The sequence below is a fragment of the Pantherophis guttatus genome, chromosome 8 (genome assembly GCF_059756535.1).
Source record: "Pantherophis guttatus breed Tessera chromosome 8, ASM5975653v1, whole genome shotgun sequence".
NCBI lineage: Eukaryota > Metazoa > Chordata > Lepidosauria > Squamata > Colubridae > Pantherophis > Pantherophis guttatus.
The window spans coordinates 2,392,996-2,415,037 of NC_142070.1; the positions used below are offsets into that span (position 1 = coordinate 2,392,996).

At 44.0% G+C, this 22,042-nt stretch overlaps 1 protein-coding gene across 1 annotated transcript in view; it reads left to right on the plus strand.

Annotated features, from left to right (window-relative positions):
• VPS16 (VPS16 core subunit of CORVET and HOPS complexes) overlaps nt 1-21,418 on the plus strand; it is a 33,201-nt gene extending 11,783 nt beyond the window's left edge. The window contains exons 7-24 of the mRNA XM_060692274.2: nt 1,048-1,170; nt 2,041-2,096; nt 2,642-2,731; nt 2,964-3,058; nt 3,192-3,268; nt 6,120-6,251; nt 7,178-7,305; nt 7,947-7,982; nt 9,322-9,430; nt 9,853-9,987; nt 11,986-12,094; nt 14,162-14,259; nt 16,224-16,331; nt 17,008-17,085; nt 17,915-18,084; nt 18,207-18,303; nt 19,414-19,517; nt 20,984-21,418. Coding sequence (XP_060548257.1) covers nt 1,048-1,170; nt 2,041-2,096; nt 2,642-2,731; nt 2,964-3,058; nt 3,192-3,268; nt 6,120-6,251; nt 7,178-7,305; nt 7,947-7,982; nt 9,322-9,430; nt 9,853-9,987; nt 11,986-12,094; nt 14,162-14,259; nt 16,224-16,331; nt 17,008-17,085; nt 17,915-18,084; nt 18,207-18,303; nt 19,414-19,517; nt 20,984-21,119 — 1,881 coding nt within the window. The 3' untranslated portion in view covers nt 21,120-21,418. The remainder of the gene's footprint in view (nt 1-1,047; nt 1,171-2,040; nt 2,097-2,641; nt 2,732-2,963; nt 3,059-3,191; nt 3,269-6,119; nt 6,252-7,177; nt 7,306-7,946; nt 7,983-9,321; nt 9,431-9,852; nt 9,988-11,985; nt 12,095-14,161; nt 14,260-16,223; nt 16,332-17,007; nt 17,086-17,914; nt 18,085-18,206; nt 18,304-19,413; nt 19,518-20,983) is intronic.
• The last annotated feature ends 624 nt before the right edge of the window (nt 21,419-22,042 follow it).

Consider the following 22,042-nt stretch of genomic DNA (forward strand, 5'->3'; position numbering starts at 1 on the left):
CATGGTTTGTAGCTAGAGCAGTGTTTCTCAACCTTGGTAGCTTGAAGATGGGTGGACTTCAACTCCCAGAATCCCCGTTGGCTGAGGGATTCTAGTCCCGCCTAAGGCACGAAAGCCAGCTGGGTGACTTTTAGCCAATTACCAGGAGAGGGTGAGTTCTAGTCCCGCCTAAGGCACGAAAGCCAGCTGGGAGACTTTCAGCCAATTACCAGGAGAGGGTGAGTTCTAGTCCCGCCTAAGGCACGAAAGCCAGCTGGGAGACTTTGGGGCCAATCACTTAGCCCAACCCACCTTACAGGGTTGTTGTTTCAGGGAAAACAAGAGGAGGGAGGAAACGTTCGCCACTTTGAGTTATTTGTCAGAATAATATTGTAATTTTGTAAGAATAAGAGTAATCAAGATGGGATACAAAAAAACTCCCCACCACCAACAAATAAAAAATAAAAGATTCCCCCCATTTTAAGAGTCACCAGGATTTCCCTGTCTTGGAAATCTGTCAGGGCTCATTGCAGGGAATCTCAACTGCTGAATTTGATTTTGGACCCTATTTTATTCTGGCTGCAAAACGCCTGAGCTTGGGTGGACGTGAGCCTGATAGACACCGGTAGTCCTTGGGTTATGACCATTTGTTTAATGACAATTCAAAGTTCCTCTGGTGCTAAAAAAAAAAGGGGGTTATTTGCCACCAGTCCTCACACTTACAACGTCTCCATGGTCACGTGCTCCGAATTCGAGTGCTTGGCACAACCGACATATATGTGTGACAGTGGCAGCATCCTGGGGTCATGCGATCGCCCTGTGCGTCGTCCTCAGAGGCTTCCAATCAAGCCATGTCAATGGGGAAACCAGGATTCACTTAGCAACAGACTTATTCACTTAACGACCACCACGAAAAGGACATAAAATTGGCCCCGACTCGCTTAATGACCACATCGTGGGCCCAGTGGTGGTCGTAAGTCAATTACCTGCACTGTAAAGGGATCAGTCAATGCGTGGAAAGGGAGCGGGGTCTTGAATTTAGCTGGTGGTCTCCTTTCCTTACTGTAGACCCTGCCTTGGCTTAGTCTGCATGCCGGCTCCTTCCTCAGGATGGCCGTGTCGTTCAACCACCGGTTTTTAGCGCTCTTCACCGACACCGGCTACCTCTGGATGGGCCGGTCGAACTTAAAGGTGAGATCCAAATCCCAGAATTCCCTGCCAGCATGGGTGGACTTCAACTCCCAGAATTCCCCTGACAGGATGGCTGGACTGCAATTCCCAGAATTCCCCTGACAGGATGGCTGGACTTCAATTCCCAGAATTCCCCTGACAGGATGGGTGGACTCCAATTCCCAGAATTCCCCTGACAGGATGGCTGGACTTCAATTCCCAGAATTCCCTGCCAGCATGGGTGGACTTCAACTCCCAGAATTCCCCTGACAGGATGGCTGGACTCCAATTCCCAGAATTCCCCTGACAGGATGGGTGGACTTCAACTCCCAGAATTCCCTGCCAGCATGGGTGGACTTCAACTCCCAGAATTCCCCTGACAGGATGGCTGGACTGCAATTCCCAGAATTCCCCTGACAGGATGGGTGGACTCCAATTCCCAGAATTCCCCTGACAGGATGGGTGGACTTCAACTCCCAGAATTCCCCTGACAGGATGGGTGGACTTCAACTCCCAGAATTCCCCTGACAGGATGGCTGGACTGCAATTCCCAGAATTCCCCTGACAGGATGGGTGGACTTCAACTCCCAGAATTCCCCTGACAGGATGGGTGGACTTCAACTCCCAGAATTCCCCTGACAGGATGGCTGGACTGCAATTCACAGAATTCCCCTGACAGGATGGCTGGACTGCAATTCACAGAATTCCCCTGACAGGATGGGTGGACTTCAACTCCCAGAATTCCCTGCCAGCATGGGTGGACTTCAACTCCCAGAATTCCCCTGACAGGATGGCTGGACTGCGATTCCCAGAATTCCCCTGCCGGCCAGATTTAGACGGCAAAGCAAATATTTTTTGATATAATTTTCGTTTTCTTCTGCTTCCCGCCAGGAAAAAATGGCTGAATTCACTTGCGACTACCGGTCCCCTCCCAAGCAGATGGCCTGGTAAGCACCCCCAAAACCCCGGGGTTCTTCTGTCTTTTCCTAAAACCGATTACCAGCAGTCCTCGACTTACAACAGTTTTGGTCACGACAGTACAAAAAAGACGTTGAGACTCTAGAAAGAATGCAGAGAAGAGGATTAGGAAGCTAAAACATACGAAAAACGGTTGCAGGAACTGGGTAGGTCTGGTTTAACGAAAGGAAGGTGATATGATAGCAGCGTTCCAATATTTGAGGGGCTGCCCCAAAGAGGAGAGGGGGGGTCAGGTTTTTCTCAAAAGTACCTGAAGGCAGGAGAAAAAAACAATGGATGGAAACTAATCAAGGAGAGAAGCAACCTAGAACTAAGAAGAAATTTCCTCACAGTTATAATAATTAACCCGTGGAACAACTTGCCACCAGAAGTTGTGGGTGCTCCATCACTGGAATCTTTTAGGAAGAGCCATTTGTCTGAAATGGTAGAGGGTCTCCTGTATGGGCAGGGGGTTGGACTAGAAGACCTCCAAGGCCCCTTCCAACTCACTTATTCTTTCTTTTTAACTTGACAGGTGTACGCGACAACACAGCCGGCAGCGTGCCGTTGTGATGGCCTGGGACCGGTGCCTTATGGTTGCTGGAAGCGACCAGCAAAGCATTCAGTATCCTTACTCAAAACTTACAACAGCCCTGAAATACTTGACTTGCAATAACGGAGAATGCTGAGCCTCCATTGTTTGAACCAGCCTACCTTAGGATGTGGCTGGAGTTCTCCCACTTATGGGGTCTCCTGAGGTGGTGGGTGGGGGAGGCATAGCAATGATCAGCAGAGATCATCTTTCTCTTATCGATTTCCAAAGAACGGCTCCTCAATTCCTTAACGCCAACCCTCAGATATCCTCTGAGTGAGGATTCGCACCTGGTCCCAGAACTGGATGGGGTGCGCATTTTCTCTCGCTCCACTCACGAATTCCTGCACGAGATCCCAGGTGGGTTTTCCTGGCTGAACAAAGAGGACTAGGAACTTTCCCTAGTCTGACCGTGAACAAAGAGGACTAGAAACTTTCCCCGACTTTTAAGTGGCCGATAGTCAAGACTTCCCACCCCTGTTCTCTCTTTCAGAGGCCAGCGAGGAGATCTTCAAAATCGCCTCCATGTCGCCCGGGGCCTTGCTGCTTGAAGCGCAGAAAGAATATGAGGTAAAATAAGACGACCAAGGAGGGGTGGAACGAAAAATGCTAGAAAAAAAATCTCCCTTGTCCTCGACTTGCGACCACAATGGAGGCCAGAATTGATGTTGCTAAGTAAGAAATTTCTTTGTCCATATTTTTCGGACTATAAGACACACCAAGATTTCGTAGAGGCAAGCAAGAGTCCTCGGAGAGTGGGCGGCATAGAAATATAACTAATAATAAATGATTAGTCAAATTAGCCAAATTATTTAATATTTTATATTAAATTATATATTAATATTTTATATTAAATTATTTAATATTAATATTTTTATTCGTCTTTTAACTTCTATATTGTTGTGGGTTTTATCTCTGGCTGTACACCGCCCTGAGTCCTCTGGGAGAAGGACAGTATAAAAATTTAATAAAATAAAATAAATAAAATAAATAAATAAATAATAATAATAATAATAATAATAATAATAATAATAATAATAATAATAATAATAATAATAATAATACATAAAAAAAGTTTTTGCCCTCCCCAGGCCCCAGGAGCACTCTGCAGGCCTCCCAAACCCTCTGCATGTCCAGTTTTTCGCAAAAACGGGATGTGAGGGACGGGGCTTCGGGGCTGTATTCGGTGTATAAAACACGCCGACGTTTCCACCTCTTTTGGGGTGTGTGTGTGGAAAGTGTGTGTGGAAAGGCCGCGCGGGTGGTGATGGGAGCGACGTGGCGCTCCCATGTAACGCCTCTCCTGCGCGAGCTGCACTGGCTCCCGGTGGTCTTCCGAGTGCGCTTCAAGGTTTTGGTCATCACCTTTAGAGCGCTCCATGGCTCAGGACCTGGTTATCTACGGGACCGCCTGCTACCACCAATAGCCTCCCACCGACCAGTACGCTCCCATAGAGAGGGACTCCTCCGGGTGCCGTCGGCCAAACAATGTCGACTGGCGGCCCCCAGGGGGAGAGCCTTCTCTGTGGGGGCACCTACTATCTGGAACGAGCTCCCCCCCGAGATACGGAGGATTCCGGATCTGCGTACCTTCCGTCGCACGCTGAAGACGTTCCTATTCCAGCAAGCCGGCCTGACCTAAACTTCTCCTCTTTTAAATGGGAATTTTAAATTTGGTTTTAAATTATTGGGGTTTTAAATATGGTTCAGCCAAATTTATCTAACTTGTTTTATTTCTATTTTAAATTTTGTATTGATATGTTTTATTTCATGGCTGTTCACCGCCCTGAGTCCTTCGGGAGTAGGGCGGTATACAAATCTAATAAACAAACAAACAAACAAACATAAACAAGTACGTCTTATACTCCGAAAAGTACAGTAAGTGAGTTTTGTCCCATTTTACGATTTTTCTCATCACACTCGTTAAGCAAATCAATGCCGTTGTTAAGTGAATCAGACGTTTGTTAAGTGAATCGGGCTCCCCCCGTTGACTTGGCTTGTCAGAAGGTCGCAAAAAAGTAAAAAAAAAGTAAGAAAGGCTGAAAGATAATGTTTTAGAGTCAAAATCAAAAATCAAAATTCATAAAAAAGTCGATTTAGTAAAAAAGGGAGAAAAAATGGGAGAATTAAACAATAAAAATTTAAAGAAGAAGAATTCTTCTGACTCTTCAAGTCTTAATCCATGGGGGAACAAACTTTAGGAGTCCAATTTAATTTAATTGAGTATATAGTCTCTAATCCAAGGGGAATAAAAAATCAAAATTCAAGCCAAAAATCTTCTCCTTTTAATTTTCAACACAAAAAATTGAATTTTTTTTTGCAGAAATGAATAGATTGACTTTAAGGATTAAATATAGGGAAGAGATAGAGTATTATAGAATATGGAACTGTTTCTATTATTGGTTGGAAAAGAGATATAAAAGATAAAAGCTTTATGATTTAAACGTTTGATAGGCAGAATTTTGTTTTAGTAAGGAGATATTAAAATGGTTTGTATAAAGATCAAGATAGAAGAAAGTTTCTTTTTTGGAAGAAGAAGAAGGACCTAAGATAACACCGAGATGTCACAGGGAAGGGGCGACAGATGTACTAAATGTTTGTTTGTTTTTATAAAAAATAATAAAAAGTTATATACAGAAGGTCGCAAAAAAGGGAATCGCGTGACCCCGGGAACACTGCAACTGTCATAAATGTGAGTCCGTTGCCAAGCGTATTAATGTAAATCACGCGACCACGGGAAGGCTGCAGTGGTCATAAGTGTGAAAAATGCCATAAGTCACTTTTTTTCCAGTCCCATCGTAACTTTGAACAGTCACTAAATGAACTGTTGTAAGTCGAGGACTGCCTGTACACTCCTGGTGTTAATGCCGCAGAGATATTCACAAATGGGATCCATGACTTTGGGGAACAATTGTTTGGAAAGGCCCCAGTTATAATTTTTAAGGAAAAGTTTTATTTATTAAGCATCAATTGTAGATACAAGCAGTATCCTCGACTTACAACAGTTCATTTAGTGACCGAAGTTGCAACAGCAGTAAAAAAGCGACTGATGACCGTTTTTCACACTTTACGTCCGTTGCAGTGTCCCCATGATCATGTGATCAAAATTCAGACATGCTTGGCAGCTGACTCACATTTATGACAGTTGCAGTGTCCCGGGGTCGTGTGATCCCCCTTTTGCGTCCATGGGGAAGCCTGATTCACTTAACGACATTGTTAAATAAGTTAAAAACGGCAAGAATATGATTAACGATCGTGGCAAGAACGGTCGTAAAAGGGGGCAAAACTCACTTAAGGTCTGCCTCGCTTAGCAACAGAAAATTTGGGCTCAATTGTGGTCAATTCTGTCCAGGTAGTCCTTGACTTATGACCTCGGTTGAAGCCCAAATTTAAACCGGTTGCGTTTCTTCTCTCTGATCAGAAAGAAAGCCAGAAGGCGGATGAATACCTGCGTGAAATCAAGGACCAGAAACTGCTTCCCGAGGCCGTCGAGCAATGCATTAAAGCAGCCAGCTACGAACATTCTCCACCCATCCAGAAAGCTCTGCTCCAGGTAAGGGGGACAGGTAAATCCCTGCAGGGGGTCTGGGCCCAGCCTTCAGCTCAGGTGGGGGAACAGAGGCAAGGTTGGCATAGACCAGTGGTTAGGAAACTTCACAGCTTGAAGATGGGTGGACTTCAACTCCCAGAATTCCCCAGCCGGCATGCTTTAAAACGCATGGACTTCAGTTCAGATAATTTTTATTTTTATTTTTATTTTTATTTATATGCTGCCCTTCTCCGGAGACTCAGGGCGGCTTCCAATGCGTTAAGCAATAGCCTTCATACTTTTGTATATTTGTATAAATATGCAAATATTATTTATTTGTATATTTATACAAAATATATATATTTATATATATATTTGTATAAAATAAAATATATTTATTACAAATATATCAGCTTATTGCCCCCACAATCTGGGTCCTCATTTTACCTACCTTAGAAAGGATGGAAGGCTGAGTCAACCTTGAGCCTGGTGAGATCTGAACTTGCAGTAATTGCAGGCAGCAGATGTTAATAACAGTGCTTTAGTCCACTGTGCTACCAAGGCTCAATTCCCTGCCGGCATGATTTAAAATGGATTGACTTCAAATCGCAGAATCCTCCAGCCAGCATGCTTTAATATGGATAGACTTCAACTCCCAGAATTCCCCAGCCAGCATGCTTTAATATGGATAGACTTCAACTCCCAGAATTCCCCAGCCAGCATGATTTAAGATGGGTGGACTTCAACTCCCAGAATTCCTCAGCTGGCATGCTTTAAGAGGGGTGGACTTCAACTCCCAGAATCCCTCAGCCTGCACGCTTTAAAATGCAAGGACTTCAAGTCCCAGAATTCCCTTTGCAAGCTTTCCCACTTCGCTTAACACCATAAGGACTAGAAACTTGCGCTGAACGAGGAAAATCATTCCCTCATTGTTTTTTCTCTACCTGTAGGCTGCCTCTTTTGGAAAATGCTTCATCGACAAATTTGCACCGGAAAACTTTGTCGAAACCTGTCGAGATCTGCGGGTGCTTAACGCTGTCCGAGATTACCAGATTGGGATCCCTCTCAGCTTCGATCAGTATCCTTTCCTGACGGCAGAACCCAAATGGATCACGGGAAACCGGATTTTTTGCCTTTTTTTTTTCCTGCCTCCGGATTCATCCTGGAAAAATTTGCTTTCTCCTCAAATCAATTTTGTTCCCATTTTTAGCAAAAAGTCCATCAGAGGTTTCCGCCGTTTCACAAAAAGACTGGTAGTCCTCGATTTACGACCACATTGGAGCCCAAAATTTCCATCGCTCGACGGGGCCGTTGTTAAGCGAGTTTTGGGCCCTTTTACCACCTTTTATCTCCCGATGGTTAAGCGAATCACTGCACTTCGTTAAGCGAATCTGGCCTCCCCGTTGACTTGGCTCGTCAGAAGGTCGCAAAAAGGGATCAGTGCAGTGCAACCGTCATAAGTATGAGTGAGCTGCCAAATGTCTGAATTTGGGCCACGTGGCAAAGGGGATGCTGCAGTGGTCGTAAGTGTGAAAACAGGCCATAAGTCACTTTTTTTCGATGCCACTGTAACTTCAAACGGTTGCTAAATGAATGGTTGTAAATTGAGGACTGCCTGTAATTTGGGGTGGGGGGGGTTACATACAAGCTTCTGATCTCCGGTCCTTCAACATACGTAAACAAACTAATCCTAGAAAATTCTTAACAGATGATTTACAGATATAAACAGCTGACTAAGGAGGTTTTGCTGGATAGGTAACTTATCTCTCCTCTAAATGTATTGCACATCTGGGTTAAATTTTGTCCTCTTTTCCATCTATAAATGGGCAAATCTTGATCGATCTCAGTTTAGGGGCTACTCTGGCTTATGGGAATCTGGGGCTGAGCATCGGTATTAGCCAAAATGGTTGTTTTTTTTTTTTTTGTTTGTTTTTATTTTTATTTTTTTTTTTTATTATTATTATTATTATTATTATTATTATTATTATTATTATTATTATTTAACTTTAGTGAGATTCACAGCCTTTGAGGCTGGTTAATAGCTCAGCAGCTTGAGTCCTAACCAAGGACCTAGGAACTGTTAAGGTGGTATTATTATTATTATTATTATTATTATTATTATTATTATTATTATTATTATTATTATTATTATTATTATTATTATTATTATTATTATTATTATATACTCAAAAATGACAGTAGCACACAGCAAATGAGATAACCATGCTGGATTATTATTATTATTGTTGTTGTTGTTGTTGTTGTTGTTGTTGTTGTTATTATTATTATTATTATTATTATTATTATTATTATTCCGTTCAATCTGGTTGATTCTTCGAGACGTCCTGGATACGTTTCTTGGCAAGGTTTTTCAGAACTGGTTGGCCATTGCCACCTTCCTAGGGCTGAGAGAGTGTGACTGGCTCAAAGTCACCCAGCTGGCTTTCATGCCTAAGACTGGACTAGAACTCACTGTCTCCTAGTGACTGGTCCAAAGTCACCTGGTCACCTTTCATGCCTCAGGCGGGACTAGAACTCACCGTCTCCTGGTGATTGGCCCAGTCACCCAATTGACTTTGACGCCTAAGGCGGGACTAGAACTCACCATCTCCTGGTGATTGGCCCAAAATCACCCAATTGACTTTGAAGCCTAAGGCAGGACTAGAACTCACCGTCTCCTGGTGATTGGGCCAGTGTCACCCAGCCGACTTTCATGCTTAAGTCATAACTATAATTCATCTTTCATGCCTAACACGGAACTAGAACTCACCATCTCCTGGTGATTGGCCCAGAATCATTCAGCCGGCTTTCATGCCTAAGGTGGGACTAGAACTCACCGTCTCCTGGTGACTGGCCCAAAGTAACACAACTTACTTTCATGTCCAAATGTCTTTCATGTCTCCCTGTTTCTAACCTGGCACATCAACCACTACACTAAAGTGGCTTTTTTGTAACCAAAGATAGCCTGTCCCTAAAGCTGGAGGCTCTCTTTCGGCTCCTGGTTAGAGACGGAGCCCTGTTCCACGGGCCTGTCATAAACCCCACGGCTGGTAGCCTAGCCGTCTGACCTGATCCTTCGGCCGTTGTATCTTAGGGTGGTTTTGAGAAGACTGTATCCAATCGCCATCAAGATTTGCGAGTACCTCCGTCTCTCCGAATTCCAAGGGATAAGCCGGATTTTGGCCCACTGGGCCTGTTACAAGGTACGATCCGGAAATCCGTCATTAAGTGTGAACAGCCTGCCAAGCCCCCAGGTCGCAGTCACACGATCACCGGGCACTGCCAACTTTGGGCACGGGTTGTAAGTCCATTTGTAATTTTGAACGGTCGCTAAGCGAACGGTCGTTAAGCGAGGACGGCCTGAAATTGCATCTTGATGCCACGGCTCTTAACTTTGGGCCCGGGTCGTAAGTCCCTTCATTTGTAATTTTGAACAATCGCTAAGCGGTCGTTAAGCGAGGACAGCCTGAAATTGCATCTTGATGCAAAGACTCCTAACTTTGGGCTCCGGTTGTAAGTCCTTTCATTCGTAATTTCAAACAGTCGCTAAGCGAACGGTCGTTAAGTGAGGACGACCCAAAATCGCATTTTTAACGCCCACCTCTTTGTTCCACGCCGTTTTCAGGTCCAACAGAGAGACAAATCTGATGAAGAATTGGCCCAAGTCATCAACCAGAAACTCGGCGACGCCGTGGGCATTTCGTATTCGGACATCGCGACCCAGGCTTACGAGAGCAACCGGCCAGAGCTGGCTATTAAGGTTCGAGGGAAATGGATTCGGATCCATCCCGAGGAAGGACTGGGAAGGAAGGAGGGTCCAAGAAGCAGGAATCAACAGGCCTCCTCTCAAGAAGGAATAGGAGTAGAATGAATGAGCCGGAAGGGACCTTGGAGGTCTTCTAGTCTAGCCCCCTTCTCAAGCAAGAGACCCAATACCATTCTGGCTATCCAATCTCTTCTTCAAAACCTCCAGTGATGGAGTAACCCCAACTTCTGGTGGCAGGCTGTTCCACTGGCTAATTGTCTTCACTGTTAGGATGTTTCTCCTTAATTCCAGGTTGCTTCTCTCCTCGATGAGTTTCCACCCATTCTTTCTTTCTTTTTTTATTAAAAAAATTATAAATTTTATTAAAACACAACATTGACATTTACACAACATACGACATATTTATTTATCAAATTTATTTATCAAATTTATATAAATATAAATAGCTTATCCTTTTTAAGCATTGTTTCATAGTGGTCTTCCATTTGATATTTTATACTTCTTCCCCTATTTCTTAGTCTAATACTCCTTCTTTTTTCCCTCCTTCCCCTTTTCTTCTCTTCCCCCCTCCTCTTTCTGTAGAGATCTATATATTTTGATTATATCTTTACCGTTTTACATTTTTACATTCATATTATATACATAATTATACCACTCAATATATATATATATATATATATATATATATATATATATATATATATATATATATATATATATATATATATATATATATATATTGTATTTCTGTTCTTTTCTCCTTGTATTTATTGTTCTTTATTGATAGTGTTAAGCCAATTATACCCTTTATTCTATATTCTGTAGTAGTCTTGTCTCTTCTTTTTCTTTAATTTCTTTTGTTAATCTGTCCATCTCAGCGCATTCTAAGATCTTATCTATTCGTTCTTCTTCAGTTGGGATTTTTTCCTGTTTCCAATTTTTTGCATATGTTATTTGTGCTGCTGTTAAGATATGTAGCATCAAATACTTCATTTCTTTGGGATATGGTTTTGTAAAGATTCCTAACAAGAATGTTTCTGGTTCCTTTTCTATTTGCTGTTTTCTTTCTTGTCCTGCCTTCAGGTGATTTGGAAAATAATTTGACCCCCCTCTTCTTTGGGGCAGCCCCTCAAATACTGGAATACTGTCCCACCCCCCCACCCCCACCCCAGTCAAACTCAAATCCTACAGCCATTCTTATGTTTTTATCTCCAGGCCTCTTAATCATCTTAGTTGCTCTTCTCTGCCCTTTTTCAAAGTCTCAATATCTTTTTTGTAATATGGTGAACAAAATTGGTGTGGTCTTACTAAGGCTTTATAAAGCGATACTACTACTACTTCATCTGATCTTGGTTCTATCTTGGCCAACTGTCTGAAATGGTAGAGGGTCTCCTGTTTGGGGCTGGACTAGAAGACCTCCAAGGTCCCTTCCAACTCTATTCTGATTAATTAAAGCTTTTTTGGCTGCTGCCGCCGCACACGGCTGGCTCATATTCAAGTGATCGTCCACTCGGACTCCAAGGTCCCTCTCATTATTTCCAATATTTGATCCAGAGTCACCCCGCAGGGGAAAGATGGCAGGCTTAAAATTTTAATAAATAAATACAATTTAAGAAATAAGAAAGAAAGAAAAAAATTAAATGGGTCTCCGCTTCTAGGGGTTGCCAGCTTGTAAGTTTGCAGAAATGTTTATAGGAAAGGGGCAGTTCAGAGGAGTGGGTTCCATCTTGGCCTTTTCCCTGACCTGCTAGCTTTCTAGATGCAAGGGACTCGTCTTGCCCCTCCTGGAAAAATTTCAGACGGCTTCAGCTTCCATGGGCGTCCGGCAGACGGACTGGCTCAACCAGCGAGAACAGTCATTCGTGGTCATGCAAGATCAGCCTTTTTTTTTTAAACCTCGGCGACTTGAAGAAGTGTGGACTTCAACTCCCAGAATTTCCTGATGGAAACCTTGTGTTTTGTGTTTTATTTATTTATTTATTTATTTTGCAGCTGCTGGAATACGAACCCCGGCCGGGAAAGCAGGTGCCTCTTTTACTGACCATGAAAAGAAGCCAGCTGGCGTTGAGCAGAGCCATCGAGAGCGGGGACAGCGACCTGGGTAAATCGGGGGGGGAGGGGGGGGAGGATGGAGAGAGAGAGAGAGAGAAAGATATTGAGATAGATATGTGGATGGATGGATGAATAGAGAGACAGACAGACAGATAGATAGACAGAGAGACAGACAGATATAGATGGATGGATGGATGATGAGATAATGAGATAGATTACATAGATGATAGGTAGGTAGGTAGATACAGACAGAGATATTGAGATAGATATCAAGGTAGATGGATGGATGGATGGATAGACAGACAGAGATATTGAGATAGATATGAAGAAGGATGGATGGATGGATGAATAGAGAGACAGACAGACAGACAGATAGAGAGACAGATATAGATGGATGGATGGATGAGATAATGAGATAGATTACATAGATTATAGGTAGGTACAGATAGACTGAGATATTGAGATAGATATCAAGGTGGATGGACGGATGGATGGATAGATAGACAGACAGACAGAGATATTGAGATAGATATGAAGAAGGATGGATGGATGGATGGATGAATAGAGAGAGAGAGTCAGACAGACAGACAGACAGACATATATGGATGGATGGATGGATGGATGGATGGATGGATGGATGGATGAATAGACAGACAGACAGATAGAGAGATAGAGAGACAGATATAGATGGATGGATGGATGGATGGATGAGATAATGAGATAGATTACATAGATTATAGGTAGGTACAGATAGACAGAGATATTGAGATAGATATCAAGGTGGATGGACGGACAGACGGATGGATGGATGGACAGACAGACAGATATTGAGATAGATATGAAGAAGGATGGATGGATGGATGGATGGATGGATGAATAGAGAGACAGACAGACAGATGAGACAGATATAGATATAGATATAGACAGAGATATTGAGATAGATATCAAGGTGGATGGACAGATGGATGGATAGATAGACAGACAGACAGAGATATTGAGATAGATATGAAGATGCATACATACATACATACCGTGTTTTCCCGAAATAAGACCTCCCCAGATAATAAGCCCTCTCCCAAAATATTTAAATGCATGCACAGCCGGCCCCCGCCATTTCCTCTGGTTAAGGTTAGGGAGACAGAGCTGGAAATCAGGTAAGATGTCAAGAGGATCCCCGTCTTGCTCCATGCGCCCCAAAATAATAACACCTCCCTGAAAATCAGGCCGAGCGCTTATTTCGGGGTGCAAAAAAATATAAGACAGGGTCTTATTTTGGGGGAAACATGGTAGATGATCGTTATATTTTGAGATGGATATTGAGATAGAGAGATATCAAGGTAGGTAGGTATGTAGAGATAGATAGGTAGGTAGACAGACAGACAGACAGATATGAGAGAGAGATAGAAAGAAAGATAGATAGGCAGATAGAGACAGACAGATAAAGATATTGAGATATATATGAAGATGGGTGGATGGATACATACATACATACTTACATACCCTGTTTCCCCTAAAATAAGACCTCCCCTGATAATAAGCCCAATTGGGCTTTTGAGTGCATGCACTAAAATAACCCCCCCCCCGAAAATAAGCCCTCCCCGGAAATATTTAAACTCATGCGCAGCCGGTACCCACCATTTTCTCTGGTTTCCTGCACGCTCCCCAAAATAATAAGACCTCCCCGAAAATAAGGCCAAGTGCTTATTTCAGGTTTCAAAAAAAAATATAAGACAGGGTCTTATTTTCGGGGAAGCACGGTAGATGATAGTTATACAGTATATTGAGATGGATATTGAGATATCAGAGAGGGAGGGAGGGAGAGAGAGAGAGAGAGAGAGAAAATCACAATAAAAATACAGAATATCCAGCCATTTTAGCAATCTTTCCCTCTCAAGCCCCTGCAGATTATGCTAAATCCAGCCCTGGATGGGAAAAAAAGGGATTTTTTTTTCATAACCTTCTGTAGAATATTTCCTGCCAGGGGGTTAGGGTTAGAGCAAGAGCTCTATTAGGCAGCTATCTCGGGTGAGAATTGCAGGCCCCATCCTCCCCAGCCGAGAGGATGGATGGAACAGGCTGGCAAATGTTCTCCTTTTCTGTTTTTCTTCCTGCTCAGTTTACACCGTCATCTCGCGCCTGAAGGACGAACTCGGCCGGGGCGATTTCTTCATGGCTTTGCAGAACCAGCCCGTGGCATTGAGTCTCTACCGTCAGGTGAGGCTCTGGGCTTCACACGCTCCGTTGCTGACACTGCACGGAAGCCGGCCGAGATACAGAGAAACAGACCGGACCCCCTAATCTGCGCATCTGGGAATATATGAATCTCCAGATTTTGGGGCTGGAGGATTCTGGGTGTCTCTGATCCAACCCAAAATTCAAGTTCTGAGCCTCCTTGCTGTGTGTGAAGGGTTTCTCGTCGTTGTGGAACAGTTTTTTTCAAATTTGGCAAGTTTAAGATGGGTGGACTTCAACTCCCAGAATTCCCCAGCCAGCTATGCTGGCTGGGGAATTCTGGGAGTTGAAGTCCACCCATCTTAAACTTGCCAAATATGAAAAACACTGCTCTCAACTTTCGACTACAATTAAGGCCCAAACTTCCATTGCAAAGCAAGACAATTGTTAACTGAGTTTTGATTTTCACAACAGTTGTTAACTGAATCACCATCGTTGATTAGTACAGGTAGTCCTCGACTTACAACAGTTCGTTTCATGACTGCTCGAAGTTACAATGGCACTGAAAAAAAGCGACTTATGACCGTTGTTCACCCATACGACCGTTGCGGCATCCTCCTGGTCATGTGATCCCCTTTTACGACCTTCTGATGAGCAAAGTCAAGAGGGAAGCGAGATTCCCTTAACGTCCGTGTTACTAAACACAGCAACTGCAGTGATTCACTTAATAACCAGGACAAGGAAAGTGATAAAATGGGGCAAAACTTACTTAACAAATGACTTACTTAGCAACAGGAATGTTGGGTTCAATTGCGGTCATACGTCGAGGATGCCCTGTAACATGGTTGTTAAGTGAATCGGGCTTCCCCGTTGACTCTATGTGTCAAAAGGGGATCATGTGACCCTGAGACATTCCGACCAGCTGTCATAAATATGAATCATAAATATGAAGCGTCTGAATTTTGATCACATGATGGGGGGGGGATGCTGCAACGGTCGTAAGTGTGAAAAACGGTCATAATTCACTTTCTTCAGTGTCGTCGTAACTTCAAATGATCACTAAAGAAATAGTTTGAGGACTAGCTACAACGTTTAGATCAATAGATAATTTTATTTTCCCCTTTGTTTTATTTTATTTCCCCCTGGGGAAATAAAATAAAATGGAAAAAAGAGAAGGGAAAGAAGAGAAAAAATGAAAGAAAAGGCATTGACTTCTGACTCCTTTCGTTGCAGTAGAATAAGGCCTTAACATCAACGCTCTACTTCTTAGTTTTTACATAATACAGCGAGCTCAAAATTTATGTTGCTAAGTGAGACATTTGTTCAGACATTTGCTCCATTTTACGACTTTTCCGGCCACATATGTTAAGCGAATCACTGCATTTGTTAAGTTAGTAACACGGTTGTTAAGCGAATCGGGCTTCCCCATAGATTTCGCTGGTCAGGAGGTTGTGTGACCTTGGGACACTGCGACCGTCATAAATATGACTCAGTTTTCAAGCATCCGAAGGTAAACCTTGATGGTTGACACAGGGATGCTGCAAGGGTCATAAGTGTGAAAAACGGTGTTAATTCACCTTTTTCAGTGCCATTGTGACTCCAAACAGTCACTAAATGAACTGTCGTAAGTCGAGGACCAGCTGTAGCTTAAACCAGCCGTTTCTAGAACAGCACATCTATCTAATCGGTAAAAACCTAAATCAAAGTTTCATATTTTGCCTTTTGTTTTCAATCTTCTAGGCTTTTTGTCAACAAACTACCCATGAATAAGGAAATAAAATAAATAAAATAAAATAAAGCTGAGGTAAAAGTCTCCAAATAACGTGTTTTAAGCCTCCTAGGTTTACTCTTGGGCGCGAGGCGAAGCATGTACATTTGATAAATAAGTACAATTTTAAAAATTAAAATGTTCTTAAATAAAAAAAAAAACAAATAGCCACGAGAATGAGGATGATTAATCGATTTATACCCAACCTTTTCCACGTACCACTCTTGTCCCTCCTCAGTTCTGCAAACATAAGGAGCCCAACACACTCAAAGATCTCTACAATCAAGACGACAATCACCAAGAGCTGGGCAACTTCCACGTCCGTAGCAGCTACGTCAGCGAGAAGGTGGGTACCATTGCAACGTGGCAGTGGGCATCCAAAAACGGCTGGCAGATTCCGATCCGGAGAGGTGCCCCTCTGAGACCAGGAAAAAAATATATTTTCACACCTGCATTGCACATTCTCCCAAGTAGCCTGCAAATCTTTTGCATTGGTGGTTAAAAGGGAAGATAGACAAACCACAATTAATTAATTAAGTTCAGTGATTCCTCTCTGAAAGTTTCTAGTCCTTAAGGTTCTGGTTGAAATCTCTGGAGGTGGGCCTGGAAGCATTTGGAAAGGGAGGCAGACAAAATAGAACAGAACAGAATAACAGAATTGGAAGGGACCTTGGAGGTCTTCTAGTCCAACCCCCTGCTCAGGCAGGAAACCCTACACCATTTCAGACAAGTGGCTGTCCAGTCTCTTCTTAAAAGCCACCAGTGATGGAGCACCCACAACTTCTGGTGGCAAGCTGTTCCACTGGTTCATTGTCCTCACTGTCAGGAAGTTTCTCCTTAATTCCAGGTTGCTTCTCTCCTTGATTAGTTTCCACCTATTTGCTTCTCCTGCCTTCAGGTGCTTTGGAGAATGGGTCGACCCCCTCTTCTTGTTATTGCTCTGATCTTTTATTTAAGTACTTTTGGCTTCAGGCGTTTTTTGCAAAGTAGATTAACCGTGCAGGATCTGTTTTCTTCCTCAGTGGATCGAGGGGCGTGTGGCCAGTCTGCAGAACGCAGTCGACGAGTACTACAAAGCCAAGAATGAGTTTGCAGCCAAGGTGAGGGCTCGAGGCGCCGTGGGCCAAAGAGAGCTTGCTCTGGAGTGCACATCATTCACTCATGACTGCAATTGTGAGCGGAATTTCTGTTGGCCGTAGCATGTTGGCCGTGGCAAGATGGGTGTGGTGAGTTGGCCATGGCATGTTGGCCATAGCAAGTTGGCCATGGCGTGTTGGCCATGGCAAGTTGGCCATAGTGTGTTGGCTGTGGCATGATGACCATGGCGTGTTGGCCATGGCAAGTTGGCCATAGTGTGTTGGCCGTGGCAAGTTGGCCATAGTGTGTTGGCTGTGGCACGATGACCATGGCATGTTGGCCATGGCAAGATGGCCATAGTGTGTTGGCTGTGGCATGATGACCGTGGCATGTTGGCCATGGCAAGATGGCCATGGTGTGTTGGCCGTGGCAAGTTGGCCATAGTGTGTTGGCTGTGGCATGATGACCGTGGCATGTTGGCCATGGCAAGATGGCCATGGTGTGTTGGCTGTAGCAAGTGGGCCATAGTGTGTTGGCCATGGCACAATGACCGTGGCATGTTGGCCATGGCAAGATGGCCATGGTTTGTTGACTGTGGCAAGTTGGCCATAGTGTGTTGGCTGTGGCACGATGACCATGGCATGTTGGCCATAGCAAAATGGCCATGGTGTGTTGGCCATGGCATGTTGGCCATAGCAAGTTGGCCAAGGCAAGATGGTTGTGGTAGGTTGGCCATGGCAATTTGGCCATGGCAAGATGGCCGTGGCAAGATGGCTGTGTTGGGTTGGCCGTAGCGAGTTGTCCTAGACCCGTCTGAAAAGCTATGTGCTTTTTCCTTCTTCTGCTCACCAGGCCACTGAAGACCAGATCAAGCTCTTGCGTCAACAGCGTCGCTTCCAGGACGACTTCGACAAACCCTACGTGGACCTTTCTCTGCACGACACCGTCTACAGCCTCATTCTTGATGGGAAGCACAAGTTAGCCGAGCAACTTTACCGGGATTTCCGGATCCCTGATAAACGGTGAGGACAGTCCTGGGGAGAGGGCTGTGGTCCCCAAAAGCTGTTTCTTCCAACACATCTGGAGAACCTCAAGTTGGGAGACAGATGTTAGTTCTTGGTCTGTTCCCTTGCTGTCTTGACAGGTTCTGGTGGCTGAAGATCAGCGCCTTGGCGGAACAAGGGGCCTGGGAAGATCTAGAGAAGTTCTCCAAGTCCAAAAAGTCACCTATCGGCTACCTGGTGAGAAGAGGATGGGTCAACCATGGTGGGCCTGTTTTCTTAACTCAATACACTTGAATTCTACCAACGTCCAGGAAGACATCCTGGGGAAAAGTAGACAGATCAAAAATAAAAAACCAAAAAAAACCAACAACCAGATCCCAGAAATGTTTCTGGATTTTTGTAGGACGTTGCGTCCCAATCTTGGGCATTTCCAAGTAGGTGGATCTGAAATCCCAGAATTCCCAGAGTCAGCAAAGGCCATTGATGAGAATTCTGGGAGTTGAAGTCCATAGTTAGGAACTGCAGTTTCAAGCTCTCCCTGAATGGATCTTGGGAAACCTTGTCCAAAATCTTCACGCCACTTTTTTGAAGGGCAAAAAAGTCAAGTTTGAGGTTTTTGGGTGTCTGTGTCCTGTTTCTGAAGGACGGAGTCATTGTTTCTCCATTCCCAGCCATTTTTCAAAATCAGAAAAACTGGGAAGGGAGCGAGGGAAAGATTGAGATGGAAAGAGAAGGAAGAAGGAAGAATTGAGATGGAAAGAAAGAGAAGGAAGGAAGGAAGGATTGAGATGGTAGGGAGGGACAGAAGGAAGGAAAGAGAAGGAAGGAAGGATTGAGATGGGAGGGAAGGAAGGAAGGAAGGATTGAGATGGGAGGGAGGGAAGGAAGGAAGGATGGAGATGGATGGCTGGAAGGAAGGATCGAGATGGAAGGAAAGAGAAGGAAGGAAGGATTGAGATGGAAGGAAAGAAGGAAGGATTGAGATGGAGGGAAGGAGGCAAGGAGGAAGGAAGGAAGGAAAAGGTAGGAAGAAAAGTAAAAGGAAGGAAAGAAGAAACAAAAGAGAAAGAAAGAAAGAAAGAAAGAAAGAAAGAAAGAAAGAAAGAAAGAAAGAAAGAGCATCACATGAAATATAATGACTTCTGACCACGTCTTCAAGAGATATTATCAGCCTTAAGAGCTCCCTTCCCTATTAAAATTCCTCGACGTTTTCCTTAATGGAAGCTTCCACCAAGGCGAATCAAGGTCTTGGGTGGGTGGGGAGAAAACAAACCCCAAGAATTGGCCTTGTGGTTGGCCTGGCACTTGGCGCACGATCACTGTGTGGTCCCCTTTCCTTCCTCGCAGCCCTTTGCCGAGATCAGCATGAAGTACGCCAACCCGAGCGAAGCCAAGAAGTACGCTGCCCGAGTCACTCCCGAACAGAAAGTGAAGGCTCTCCTCTTGGTGGGGTAGGTAGCAGGAGCGCCCCTCACCCCCTCCCCAGAATCTCAGCCCACCTCCCCACCCCCATTTCTGGCCCTGCGCCTCTGATTTGAACTGGGGTGCATTTTCAGCCAATTTCACAGTGAAATCCTACCAAGAGGGTACATGAGAGACCCCTACAAACATTTGGGGGTCACCCACTCCCCCCCAAAAAAGAGGGGTCCAGAGCTGTCCTCCCTCAAGGCAAAAGGCAGGAGAATAGATTTAAATCCCCCCCAAAAAAGGAGATTTGGGGAAAAAGGTAAGGCAAAATTTAGGCGGGAGCCATTGGTTACTCAGAGGGCAGGCTGCTGTTCTGCAGGTGAGTTCAGGCAGACAGCCATCTGTCAGGGCTGGTAGAAACTCTGGATTCCTGCCTTCAGCAAGAGTTGGATGAAATCAGCGTTTTTCAACCGTGGCCCCTTTAAGACGTGTGGGACTTCAACTCCCAGAATTCCCCCAGCCGGCATTGCCGGCTGGGGGAATTCTGGGAGTTGAAGTCCCACACGTCTTAAAGGGGCCACAGTTGAGAAACACCAAACTAGATGGTCTCAAAGGACCCACCCCAATTTGTGATTTTAAAACTGAGGAACGGCAGAATTTGAACCCAAAGGCCAAAAAAAGAAAAAAAAAACACCTGCTTTTTATCTAAATATATTTGCCATATTTAACCTTAAAAAAAAAACATGAGATCATATAGAAAGAAAGAAAGACTGGTTATATTTTGGAGATTCTTTTATGATGTTAAAAGGTTTAGCTAAAGTTGGATAACTTTTTGAACTTTATTGTAGTTTTAAAGTACTGAAGTTTAAAGATGGCTAACTTAAAAAATTGATGGATAACTTCTTGAAAGTTTTGAAACTTACATTTTGGAGAATGTTTTCTTAATGTATTGAGAAATTTTAAAATGCTTAAATTAAGATTATAGTTTTTTTTTCCCTTCATAAATGTGAAATGTGATAAGAGAATTTATAAAAGGAAGGTTGAAGTAGACTGTTTAAAGGGGGAGTTAACGAGTGTGAGAGAGTTTTGAATCCTGTAGTAGTTAGTATATTTTAGTTTATGTTTATTAAATGCTATATTCTGTTTTTGCTCTGGGAAGTCGGGGGGGGGAGTTGGGGAGGGGGATTTGGGAGGGGAAAATGATGTATAATAATTCATTTTGTATTGTTTGGTTATTTGAACATAAAAAAAATAAAAACTTTTGTTGAAAAAACAAACAAACATGAGATCGGTGCCATTTTCGGCGAGGCGCAGCTTTTAATTCTCCTCAAGAAATTCTGCAGCGGGGGGTGGGTGGGTGAGGGATTAGCTGGCTAGTTTAGGGAAATGCTCCCTTCATGAGGACTAGTCACTTAGCGTTCTCCAATGGGCAAAAAATTATCTCCGGAAGGGACCGAATGAGCCTCCGAATTCTTTTTTAATGTCGTTTTTCTTCCTTCCGTGGCCGTAGGGACTTCAGCCAGGCTGCCGAAGCCGCCGTGGAGCGCAAGAACGAAGCGGAAATGGTTCTCATCCTCTCCAAATGTACCGACGCCACCGTGGTGGCTAAACTGGAACAGGCGAAAGCTCAACTGGGAAAGAAATGAGCTTTTCCACCGTCACCGGCTACTTCTGACCGGCCCCAGGTGGCAAAAACGGAACCCGTTGGACTCTTCCGCTCTGGCCCGGTTCTGGAAGCAGCTTTGCAGGCTGCCAGGAGTTTTGGACTACAGTCCCCATCTTCCCCAGTCAGCATGGGAGGCCTCTAACCCATGCGCCCAGATGGAGGGCCGCCAAGTTGAGGAAGGAACTGAAATAGGAGATTGGAGTCCTTGCTGGATTTGGGGAAGATTTAATCTGGGATTTGTTAAATAAAATAAAAATAAAATAAATAAAAATTTAAAAATTCTATTCTATTCTATTGGGATGTCCTGAATGTTGGGGTGTTTTTTGGGGGGGGGGTAAATGAGGGGAAAAACCCCCCACACACCTTTCTCTGTCCTTCCTTTTCTCCTTTCTCAACCCTCCCTTTTTGCCCTTTTAACTTTTGTTGGCTGTTCTGCCTTGTGGGCTGCACGCCTACCATCCTTCGATATGATAGGACCCTCTAGCTCCGCCCCCCCTTCCAGAAAATCACCGCTTGGTGCTCCATCCATTTGGGACAGCAAAGCAACCAAGTCTGGGAAACGGGGGTGGCCTCTTTGTTTTTGTTTTTTTTTTTTTTGCCCGGTTGGACGCCCATCTGGCATCTTAAAAAAACAGCCCAGTGATTCAACTGGTTTGCTTTGCTTTGCTTTAAAAAAAAAAAAAAATATATATATATATATATATATCCATTTCTTTCTCTCTCGGTCTCCATCTCTTCTTCCCTCTCTTCTATCCTTTAATCCCTCCCTCCCTTCCTTCTCTCTCTCTCTTTCTCTCTCTCTCTCTCTCTCTCTATATATATATAAAATCCATTTCTCCTTCCCTCTCTCTTCTATCCTTGAATCCATCCCTTCCTCCATCCCTCCCTCCCTTCACATATATA